Source organism: Mercurialis annua, linkage group LG3 (genome assembly GCF_937616625.2).
Source record: "Mercurialis annua linkage group LG3, ddMerAnnu1.2, whole genome shotgun sequence".
Lineage (NCBI taxonomy): Eukaryota > Viridiplantae > Streptophyta > Magnoliopsida > Malpighiales > Euphorbiaceae > Mercurialis > Mercurialis annua.
Window position 1 is genome coordinate 60,891,531 of NC_065572.1, and position 13,013 is coordinate 60,904,543.

General features: G+C 31.3%; 1 protein-coding gene across 1 annotated transcript; it reads left to right on the plus strand.

Annotated features, from left to right (window-relative positions):
• The first annotated feature begins 1,193 nt into the window (after positions 1-1,193).
• Positions 1,194-4,147, plus strand: LOC126671607 (cation/H(+) antiporter 18-like). The gene is made up of 3 exons (XM_050365388.2): positions 1,194-1,586; positions 1,669-2,670; positions 2,825-4,147. Exons 1-3 carry the CDS (start codon positions 1,383-1,385, stop codon positions 4,025-4,027), a joined length of 2,409 nt encoding a protein of 802 aa, XP_050221345.1. The 5' UTR covers positions 1,194-1,382; the 3' UTR covers positions 4,028-4,147.
• The last annotated feature ends 8,866 nt before the right edge of the window (positions 4,148-13,013 follow it).

Genomic DNA, 13,013 nt, shown 5'->3' on the forward strand with positions numbered 1-13,013 from the left:
TTTTAAAAATACAATTATGGGTTATTTGATCCAAAAATAAAGAGTTTTGGGGTTAGTTGCTTATGAAAGTATAAATTGGGTTAGATGACCCCGTATCACAAATTTATGGGGCGCGTTGACCCTTTGTTCAAAAATAAAATCTTTAAAATATAAAACTATAGATTAGAATATAAAAAAATTAAAAGATAAATTTTAAATTGAATCGAACCGAACCAGATTTTTTATTCTATTTGATATAATCTGAACTAATAATACATTTCGACTTGATTTGAAAATTAGCAAACTTTAATTGATCCGTTTTAGCCGATTCTAAATCGAACTAAACCGAACCGACCTGTAAAACTAGTTGCGACAAGTAGGTAGATGGCATATACATCCAGAAAATAAGTTAATTTAACAGTATTTTTCTCAACTTATATCCAATCATCAACTCCATGAAAACAATTTGAATTCAAAACCAAGAGTAACCTTTATTCTGGAAAGTATAGTCGCCAACAATCACGGAACAACAATTATTGAACAAAAAAAATTTACGATTAAAAAGTAGCCATTACAAAACCTTAAGAAACTAAAAATCCAAATTCTAAAGCAAACTATAATATATCAGAATTAAAAACTAAAGAGCCATTGTCTCAAAGATGTGCAGTCCATCCGAAAACGGCGCAAGAGCTGGACAAACACGACGTTCTGATTGCTTACGGGGCATGGACGACTCATCGTTATCGTTGTCACCTTTCTTTAAGTCGCGTGTTTCGAGCTCTACCGTCGTTTTCGACTTCTCCATTGACATAGGTAATGTATTAGTAGCAGCAGGAACATTATCGTCACTTGATGAGTTGATGATCGGAGGAGGCATAGTCACACCAAATTCGCCTCCGAAGAAGTCAGGAGTCGCAACAATTTTTAACCAACTGAAGATAGTCATGTTTGAGTTTTCTTTTCTGTGTATATTCAGAATCTGTAATGCAAAATATATGGCATAGGCCTTATATATATATATATACATATAATGTCTCCTCATCCGAATTGGAAAATAACTTATTTTCCTTGTTCAAAACGTATTTGTTTGATTAATATTATTATTATTATTATTATTATTATTATTACAATTTTATATGTTATATAGACTACTTAGTATTATATTAACAATCAAATTCTATTTCTAATCCAAATCCTACAATCATTAAAAGGACATCTAATCCTAATAAAACTCGTACAATATTAGACTGATTATTATGGTACGCCTCTATATGAAGGCCTACCAAACTCAGCTAAACATTACATGTTGCGTGTCTATGAATTTTCACTCTCACTCTTTGTGTTTCATGCACTCCGAAAATTTCTTATAAATCTTGGAAGGCTGTAAATTCTATTTTCTTGGAATGGCTTCAACTGCTACAGCAGGGCACCAATGCCCGTCTCCGATGAAGCCGACGTCGAATGGAGTATTTCAGGGTGATAATCCCCTGGATTTTTCACTTCCTCTCATTATTTTGCAGATTTGTCTCGTTTTTGTACTCACACGGGCCCTCGCTTATCCTTTACGACGACTACTAAGGCAGCCTCGTGTAATTGCAGAGATTATTGTAAGTATATGTATACTTTTATACTGTTTTGTTTTATGTTCTTGATTTGTGTTCTGGAATACTAATTAGAGATTGTTCACAGGGAGGCATACTGCTGGGACCATCAGCACTAGGTCGAAACGCAGCGTTTCTGAACAGGATTTTCCCAAGGAAAAGCTTGACAGTGTTGGATACATTAGCAAATCTTGGACTTCTGTTCTTCCTGTTTCTTGTAGGACTTGAGTTGGACCTAAAATCCATTCGTCAAACACGGAAAAAGGCGGTTTGCATAGCTCTTTCAGGAATCACCTTACCTTTTGTGATAGGAATCGGAGTTTCGTTCGTTCTTCGTCAAACTATTTCTCCTGATGTTAAAGCAGCTCCGTTGCTTGTATTCATGGGAGTCGCCCTTTCTATCACGGCTTTCCCTGTCTTGGCGCGTATTTTGGCAGAACTCAAGCTTCTGACAACCGATGTAGGTCGAATGGCAATGTCTGCAGCCGCAATTAATGATGTAGCCGCCTGGATTTTGCTTGCTCTCGCCATTGCCCTCTCTGGAACTGGTCGTTCACCGCTTACAGCTTTATGGGTACTTCTAGCCGGCTCCGCATTTATTATCTGCTGTGCACTAATTGTCCCTCGTGTGTTTAAATGGATGGCTCAGCGTTGTCCTGAAGGCGAGCCTGTGAATGAAATGTATGTCTGTGCTACATTAGCTACTGTTTTGGCTGCAGCTTTTTGCACTGATGCTATTGGAATTCATGCTCTTTTTGGTGCATTTGTGATTGGAATTCTGATTCCTAAAGATGGACCATTTGCTGGTGCTCTTGTTGAAAAAGTTGAGGATCTTGTCTCCGGTCTTTTTCTTCCATTGTACTTCGTGTCTAGCGGATTGAAGACCGACATAACCACAATTCAAGGAGCTCAATCATGGGGTTTACTAGTTTTAGTCATTGCTACAGCTTGTATCGGCAAGATTCTTGGCACTTTAGTTGTTTCTCTCTTATGCCGAATCCCTTTTCGGGAAGCCATAACTCTTGGTTTTCTGATGAATACTAAAGGCTTGGTGGAGCTCATTGTCCTCAACATTGGGAAAGATCGGAAGGTAAATTCAAACTGTACACCACTCTACTACCAATTCAGCTCAATTCTTATGTATGTTTATAGTTAACTTATTTGCTATTTGCTCTAAAACTGGTTGTCTTACTTTTCAGACTTTTATTGGTGTTCAGCATACTGATTAACTTAATTTCTTGCAGGTTCTGAACGATCAAACTTTTGCTATCTGTGTTCTGATGGCTATCTTTACAACCTTTATCACAACACCTATAGTTGTAGCAATCTACAAGCCTGCTAAGCAAGCAATTAGAGGTCATAAGCGAAGAACAATCGAGAGAAAAGACCCTGATTCTCAGCTTCGAATTATGACTTGTTTCCATAGTCAACAGAACATACCAACAATGCTTAACCTCATCGAGGCATCACGCGGAACAGAGAAGCGGGAAGGAGTCTGGGTTTATGCTTTGCACCTTATGGAGCTTTCAGAGAGGCCATCCGCAATCCTTATGGCACATAAGGCCAGAAAGAACGGGTTACCCTTTTCGAATAAATTGCAACAATCTGATACCAATCAACTAGTAGTTGCTTTCGAGGCTTTCAGACAGCTGAGCCGTGTGATTATCCGTCCTATGACAGCAATCTCAGCTTTGCATAACATACACGAAGACATTTGTGCTTCTGCTGAAAGAAAAAAGGCTGCAATGATCATCCTCCCGTTCCACAAGCATCAGCGAATCGATGGCAGCTTGGAGACAATTCGAAACGAATTCCGTTGTGTTAATAAAAGAGTCCTTGATCATTCTCCGTGTTCTGTCGGGATATTAGTTGACCGCGGACTTGGCGGAGGAACACATGTGTCAGCAAGCAATGTTTCTTCCGCTATAACAATTCTATTCTTCGGTGGAAATGATGACCGTGAAGCCCTTGCTTACGGCGCAAGAATGGCAGAGCACCCTGGAATTAGTGTAACTCTTGTTCATTGCATTGCTGGCCCTGAGATCGCAGCGCAGACAGTTACGGTTGATATAAATGACGATCGTCAAGCTGCGATTACCTCGGAAACAGCTGATAAAATGGTTCTAGTTAGCATCAGGAAACTCCCGGAGATAAAAATTGAAGAAAGGATAGTTAATAGTGGTGCAGAAATCGTGGAAGCAGTTAAGGAATTCAGCCGGTGCAATCTTTTCGTTGTCGGTAGAATGCCGGATGGTCCTGCAGCCGCGGTTTTGACGGGAAGGGAAGAGTGTCCTGAATTAGGTCCTGTCGGAAACCTGTTGACATCTCATGATCTTAGCACGTCAGCATCTGTGTTGGTGGTGCAGCAGTATAATAGTGCAAAATCAAGGCATGTCAGCTCCACAGAGATTGCAGAGGTACCTGAAGGTGATTCTGAAACTGTGTAGATTGGCCTCTCAGTCCAGTAAATTCAATGACTAGTATTTACTAAAGGCTATGCTATAATTTCCTTTGCTTAACGGCTATTTACACAAACTGATAAGGTAAAATTTTAAAATTTGTATCAACTTTATGTTACTATTTCATTGATACGGAGAAGTTCATATAATACAAGAAAAAGATAATCCCACTGAATACTGATCAAAAATATAAAACAGGAACCCCACAACGCAGTCGTTTAAAACTTGAGGCCATAGTCTGCTTCCCCCAAAGGAGCTGCACTACTCGAGTAGGAATTAGTTGGAATGTGAAAGGTTTAAATATGCCGCTCATAATTGAAATCCGTTTAGAAAACTTCATGAATCATGTACCAAAAAATAAATATATATAAAACAGGAAATGAAAATACCGAAAATATATTAGAAAAGTATGAAATATAATAACCATGTAAATCTTGAATAGTTTTCAATAAGCTCCTCAATTTGGAACATAAAAAATTCGTAAGTACCAATTTACCAACTAAGAATTGAAACGGTTGTAGTTAGCGGTGCATATTATTTGGCTTCACTAATTTAGCTTTAATATATTGACTTAAGTAACATTTCCCCCCTTCAATTTGCAAGTCACAATTAGCACATATTTTAATTTTGAAGTCAATAGTCAATTTAGTATATAAACTTGTTTTCTTTAATCAATTTGCTCTATTTTTATATCAATTAGTATATTGTATGATGTTCACCCACAATAATGGATGCACGTAGATTATGGCAGATATCAATTTGCTCTTTAAATTTATACGTTGTGGTCCATTAACACTAAAATTATCTTTTTTATTAATTTACTCCTTATACTTGTTGGATTTTATCAATGGATCATATTATTATTAAAAGGCTTTATTAATAGAGAAAATTAGGAAAAATACTCTCTTTTTAAAAATAATATGACTTCCTACCTCAATAAGGAAAAGATAAAGAAAATACCTCACTATTTTAATGTTTTTATTTTTTTACTCTAACACCTATTTATATTATAATTATACCTACTTTTTATTGTTATTTTACTCTAGCCATATTTGGCAACTGTCATTTATTTTCTTTTTCTCTCTCTCCTTTTCTCTTTCTTCTTCATTCCTTTTGTTCTCATTCTCTGTACTTTTTTTCAACCATTCTTTTTCTTCATTTTCTTCTTCTTCTTCATTCATTTTTTATTTTTGTTTCTTCTTCATCGTTAATTCATCATTCCGCCGTCGCTCCGCCATCATTCCGCCGCTGCTCATCCGTTTTTCATATTTAATTTTAGCGTTTTTTCCTTGACTCGTGGTGATTAATACGATTTGTTTAACTTTCAGATCTAAATAAATTACTGTTGAATTTTCTCAATTTTAGATCTAAAAATCTGCATTAAAAACATTTTTATACACAAAAAATGATTTTTTGAAAAAAAACTGCTTCTGATTATCATATGAGTATCATCACTGCATTATCATGCAAGTATCATAACACTGCATAAAAAATTAATTTTTTTATTAAAAAACAGCGTCTGATTATCATGTTATTATCATGTCGCATAACATTAATTATATGATTTATGATAAGGTTATGATAATACAAATGTACGATAATGATAATAGTATGATAATGTTTTTATGATAATATAATGATAAGCTTATAACAGTATGATAATACGATACTTACATGGAAAAAAATTTACAAAATAGTGTCATATGATAAAATAGTGTCTGATTATCATGTCGTTATCATAACACTGGAGTATGATAATTAGATGATAATGAATTATGATAAGGTTATGATAACTGGATGATAACGTACGTGAAAATAGAATTACAAAAAGATTCATGACACCAGTATGATAATCAGACGATAATAAAATAATAAAATTATGATAATAGTATGATAATATGATACATGTATGTAAAAATATTACAGAAAAATTATGATAATGAGATGATAATGTAAAGATAATATGATACCTGTATGAAAAAAATAATTACAAAAAGATTATGATAACGAGATGATAATGTGAAGATAATAGTATGATTATATGATACATGTATGAAAAAAACAATTACAAAAAAATTATGATAATAAGATGATAAAGTGAAGATAATAGAATGATAATATGACCTTATTATACTTCATTATCATACTATTTTCTTCACATTATCATCTCGTAATTTTTATGTAATTATTTTCATATAGGTATCATATTATCATACTGTTATCATAATTTTATTATTATGTCGTTGTCATAACATTATTATTTAGGTACAATAATACATTATCATCTCGGTATCATATGATTATATTAAGATAACGAGATGATAATACAGTGATAACAATATGATAATCAATTTTTTTGTAGAAAATCTGTCTTTATACAGTGTTATGATAACAACATGATAATACAGTGATACTTATATGATAATCAGAGACTGTTTTTTTTTTATAAAAAATTATTTTTTTCTGCAGTGTTATGATAATCATATGATAATCAGATACTGTTTTTTTGCAGAAAATCGTTTTTTGTGCATAAAATCGTTTTTTCATAATAACATCGTTTTTTCATGCAGATTTTTAGATCTAAAATTGAAAAACAAATCAAAAGTAATTTATTTAGATCTGAATGTTATAAAAATCACAATAATCACCATAAATTAAAGAGAAATTTGCTAAAATAAAATATGAAAGAACAATGCAGCGACGATGGAAAAATGAAGAAACGGCGGTGGAGCGATGAAGGAACGAAGAAGAAAGAAAGAAAATGGAGAAGAAAAGAAGAAATAAAGAAGAAGAAGAAAATTGAAGAAGAAAAAAAGAAACAGAGAAGAAGAAGAAGAGAGAGGAGAGAGGAGAGAGAAAGAGAAAGAAAAAGACATATAAAAATATGACAGCTGTAACATGATAAGAGAAATTATAATTAGAGTAAAAGATTAAAGAAAAGTAGGTATTATTATAATATAAACATGCTTTAGAGTAAAAAAATAAAAGCATTAAAATGATGAGGTATTTTCTCTATCTTTTCCTTGATGAGGTAGGAAATCAAATTATTTTAAAAAATAGAGTATTATCCTAATCTTCTCTTATTAATAAAAATAAAATTCAATTTTAGCCCCTAAATCTATTTTTAGTATAAGTTAGTCTAAAATTAAATAAAAGTAACAGTAATTTGTTATAATATTTTTTTAAGATCTAATAAATTAAATATTCAATTTTTATTTATTTATAGAATAGTTTTTATAATATAAAAATTCGCTTATGAAATTATAAATTGTTAATATCTTACAAATCAATTAATTTGATTAGTGATGATGTCGATCATCAATGCCAAGAGTAGTAGCGTGTGACCACCACATGCCAATTTTAGAATCTCTAAAAAATAATAGCTTAATATATTATTTGACCTCTAAACTATACACTTTTATTCTCTGAGACTCTTAAACTAATTTGATATTCTATTGGACCTCTTAACTTTATTTTTTGTTCTATTTAACCCGTCAACTGCAATTTTTTTGCCGATCTGATCTTTTTCCTCCAACGTGGCAAAAGCGTGTGTTTTCAAACGTTTTGAAGCGCGCGAAGGATAATTAAAATACATAAATTGTTCTATTGAACCCCTGAACTACATTATTTTATTTTATTTGACCCCTGAACTTATTTTATTTTCCTATTGCACCTTCAAACTTTTAAATTTTACCCATTTAACCTTCTCGAAAATATAATTATTCAATTTTTATCCATTTAATCTTCTAGAAAAATAAAAAAATAATGAAATTTAGGTGAATAATTACATAATATAACTTATTGTACATGTAAATATTTGTTTACATTTTAATAATGATAAATGAAGTTTGTCTGTTTTTAACGATATTATAAAATATATAAATTTACTATACTGTGATAATATTAAACAAAGACTAAATTTTTTAAAAAATTATAATTTTTAGTGTGTTTCATGAATTTTCAATTTTAAAAATTTTAATACACCCGCTTTTATTTTTTTGCAATTTAAAACTTTTCAAATCAATTCTGAATTTTTAAAATCTGTGTTAAAATTGGAAAACACGCTAAATTTCATGATTTTTAAAGCCTTAAATGATTTTTTTCAAATAATATGTAAAGTACGTCACTTTTTATTTTAAATTTAAAAAAAAACTTACCCTTTTATTCCCTATGACCTCTAAACTATTTTAGCGTTCATTGGACCTCTTAACTATTTTTTTTTATTCTATTTAACTCCATGTCAGCAAAGCCATGTCAGCAATTTTATCCACGTCATCGCGCGTGGTGTGCACATTCCGAATGAGGGGTTAAATAGAACAAAAAAAAGAGTTAAGAGGTCCAAAAGAACACGAAATTAGTTTAGAGGTCGCAGAGAATAAAATGGTATATTTTAGGGGTCAAATGATGTATTAAGCCAAAAATAATTTTAAAATATTTATTTTATTTAAACTTTTATAATTACTAATTTAATATATTTTTATTTAGTAAATTATTAAAGAAGTATGATAAGGTAGTGTATGTTTTTTATTTAATGTTGGATTAATTATATATAAAACTAAAATTTTAAGGATACTATTTATATATTAATTATCATATAATTATTTGATAATTAAATTTGGTGACTATGATTTGGTTCGATTTGTAATTAAATAAAAGTTCGGTGTTCGGTTCGGTCTGAGCATTTTAAAAACCAAAAAAATCAAACAATCAAATAAAACAATAATATAAATATATGTAAATTTAATTTTTTAGTTTTTATTCTTTTATTATAGTTGATATATAAGTTAATAAATTTCATACAACATATAAATATGCTAATAACTATATAGAGACATTTATTAGACACTTATTATTTAATATTTATATTAATTTTATGATTAAAACATTAAAATATAAAGAAAATAAAAAAATATTGGTTTTTAACTGAACCCAACCGAACTTTTCTGTTTGGTTTGGTGTAAGCCGAAATTAAAATTTGGTTCGGTTCGATTTGAGATTTTTACCGAATGTCGATGATTGGTTTGTTCGATTCGGTGACCAAACCGACCGAACTAACTGAATGCACAGCCTGGTAACATGTGTCAATATTTGTCCAATAAAAAAAGACTAATAATCAACCATGGCACTCCAACTTAAGAGGCCCTCTCACAAAACCCTCTAAACTTTCAAAAGCATCACTAAACCCCCTATATTTTTACTTAATAGGCCAGTAAACCCCTTTTGTCCTAAAACCGTCCCCAAAAAACCGTCCCAACCCCAAAAATGACGAAAATACCCTTAAACAAAAATAAAAATCAAACTAATCTAATCCAACCAAACCTAAAATCACCCACCCAATCAAATCAAACACAACTCATCCACCTAACCAAATCAAATTTAAAGATCAAATTCATCCAACTAAATCAAACCATTCAACCGGTACCGCCACCACTTTTTTCGGTCACCGTCATCCATATCAGCTGTCACCTCACCAAAACACCCAAAAAAATTAAAATACCAAAAATGCCCTTATTTTCTTTTAATTTAATTTTAAAAAATAAAAAAAAATAAAAAATCAAACCAACTATCCACTCAACCCGCCACCGGCCACCCGCCAGTTGCCGCCGGCAGATCTTCTTCTTTGAGTAGATCTGCTGCTCCTCGCCTGAGGAGGAGCTCCTCCTCAAGTGAGGAGCAACTCGTCTTCTCAGGGAAGACGAGCAGCTCGTCTTCTGTGAGAAGGTGAGGAGCCCCTCGTCTTCGATGGTAGCCAAAAAATAGTGCAGTGCTGGAAAATAAGTTTAAAAAAATTATTTTTTGTAAAATAAATAATTATTTATTTAATTATTTAATATGTAAAAATCATTTTAATTATTTATTTAATTTCTGGACAGATTTTTTCTAGGCGATGGATGGGTGGCGATGGATGGGTGGCGATGGACGAAGAAAGGTAGCCTCGGTGGGTAGCGGTTTTCGGTTGAGTAGTTTTATTTAGTTGAGTGGATAAAGTGATTTGGGTTTGATTTGGTTAGATGGTTGGTTTATATTTGATTTGTTTGGATGATTGGGTTAGTGTGTTTAGGTTTGGTTAAACATGATTGGTTTGATATTTTTTTTTTATTTAATTTTAGAAGCATTTTGATCATTTTTTTGTTAGGGGCGGTTTTTTGGGCCGGTTTTGAGGCAAAAGGGGTTTACTTGCCTATTAGATAAAACGTAGAGGGTTTAGTGATGCTTTTAAAAGTTTAGGGGGTTTTGTGATAGGACCCCCTAAATTGGAGTGTCATGGTTGATTATAGTAGAGTTGGCCATGGTTCATAGCTCGCCGGTTCCGGTTCATAACCGCCGGGTCGCGGTTCAAGAAAAAATAGAACCGGTCCTGATCCGTCTAAATAACGTTCCGGGCTGGTTTGGACCCGGCCAGTTCCGGTTCCAGGCGGTTTGGAAAAAAATTAAAAATAAAATTAAAATTTAATTATTAAAAACTAAAAAGTATAATTAAATAAAATAACATGTAGGGATACTATTTTATAAAAATAATAAAATAAAACAATTATTTTTAATATTATATTAACCAAAAATTAACTAAGAATTTTTTTAATTATATAACACTAAAAAATAATACATATATATTAATTTTATGTAGCTGTAAAAAATGTTTAAATAATAGAGACTTTAAGTTTGATTGAAAATCTATAACAAATACATTATTATTGTGTTAAAAAATTATACTCTAATTTTTATAACATACCAACTTTAATATGCTTCTCATTTGTAGATATATTAATTTAATATTATATATAATAAATAATATAATATAATATAACTATAAAATATAAAATATGATATATATCCAAATATATTAAAATTAAATAACTTTTATCTACAGATTCGACACTTGAACCGTCGGTTCCAATCCAGAACCGCCGGTTCACGGTTTAAAAAATTTGGAACCGGCCCGGAACCGGTCTTTCGACGGTTCTGGACCTTAGTCCGGCTCCGGTTTGATCGGTTTCGAACCGAATTTAACCAGGCTGGATACGCCCGATTCACAGACTGAGCCGGCCTATTGCGAGTTCTACATTATAGCCTAAAAAAAAAGTTGTCATACGTAATTCCTAATTTCTTGGGTTGCAATTTTGAGCTACGGGTTGCCAATAATTAGGTACAGGCAAATGAAAAAGGCAAAGGTGGAATGTATTTTTAAAGTAATTATCCAAATAAAACAGTAGTATTATCCGGAAGTATATTCTTCTCCTTCAATCAACCATCCATCTAACAGTAGTTTTTATAGTACAGTGATTATCAGGGACGAAGCTCAGAAATTATTTAAAAAGAGGGTCAAATTTTATATTTTATTAGTACAAAACTCTTACTTCGCTTCGGGCTGGGCCATTTTTCATTGAAAATATAACAAATAAACTAATATAAAATTGGAAAATATATTTTAATATGGTAACTAAGCATCAGTTAATATTGAAATTGCATTAGTATAGACACATATAATAAGAACAGTATAATTTTTGAATAATTTGTTATCTTTTTTTCAAGAATGGTGACGATTTTTCAAAAATAAACTGCAGTAGAAGAATTTTATATACATCTTTTGACGTCGTAGGAAAATTGCATGATGATAAATCAACTAAGTTCGATGCAAGTTGAGCAAAAATTGTTATTTTGGCATTCCCTTTTATATAATTATTTTGTACCTGATAAGTGATAATAAATTAAAAAAATTATTTATTTTCAGGTTTTTCATATATATTAAAATTTATATTTATACTTTTTATATTTAAAAGCCGTATGATAGAATCTTTCATTTTTATTTTTGCTAATTTTTTAACTTTTCTTTTTAGTTTTTGTGATAGTCAACTAAGTCAGAGGATTTAATTGAAAAAATTAAAGTTCAGCCTGGTCTTTAAAATTTATATTTTTAATATATATATATATATAATTTAATAACTTAATAACTTCAATTAATCTTTTAATATTTGTTAATATTTTAATATATTGGAAAAAATAATTCTTGATATTTTATGAAGTATCAAAAAATCAAAATTAAAACAATTTAAATGTAGAAAAAAATTAAATTAAAATTATTAAGCAATTAAATATTATATAAATATAATATTTATTTATACTTGTGTCAAACATAAAAAAACATTAAGGATGAAAATGAAGTTTAATTTGTTTTAGTAAATTTTTTAACTTAGTTGACTAACATTAAAAACAAATGAAAGGACTGAAACGTTAAATAAAATAAAAATAGCAGATCCTGTCGTTTGATTTTCTAATGATATCGACGAAAGTCAAAATATTAAATTTTAAAAAGAACTTATAATAAAATAATGCAAATTATCAAAAATAATAATGCAATTTAATTTAAAAATGTGAAAGTTTTGTGGCTAGTATGTTAGTGGTTGTTTCTTGTCCAACAGGGGCAATGCAATTTGCATTTAGTAAGAAGACTCCATAATATTCTTTGTTGATGACTCCATAATATTTACTAATGCTACTCACCATGCAGTTAAGGGTCTGAAAAAAGTGCTAGCAGAGTATGGGGAAGCAAGTGGCCAGATAATCAACTACTGTAAATCAGCAGTTTTCTTTAGCAGAAATACAGGTACCCTCACTAGAAGATTACTGTCATCAGCTCTTAATGTGCAGAACATAGGCAACGAAAGCACCTACTTAGGGCTACCCCCTTTATCCTAAGGTCCAAGCAGACGACCTTTAAAGAAATAATAAACAAAATTCAACAAAAGCTTCTGGGATGGAAGGAAAAATTTCTGTCATTAGCAGGGAAAGAAACTCTGATGAAAGCAGTGATTGCAGCCATTCCAGTATACTCCATGTTGTGCTTCAAACTCCCAAAATCGTTATGCAACAGAATCAACACTCTTATGTCCAAGTTCTGGTGTGGAAGTAAAGATCAGGAAAGGAAAATATGTTGGGTGGCTTGGGACAAAATGTGTAGGAGCAAATGGGATGGGGG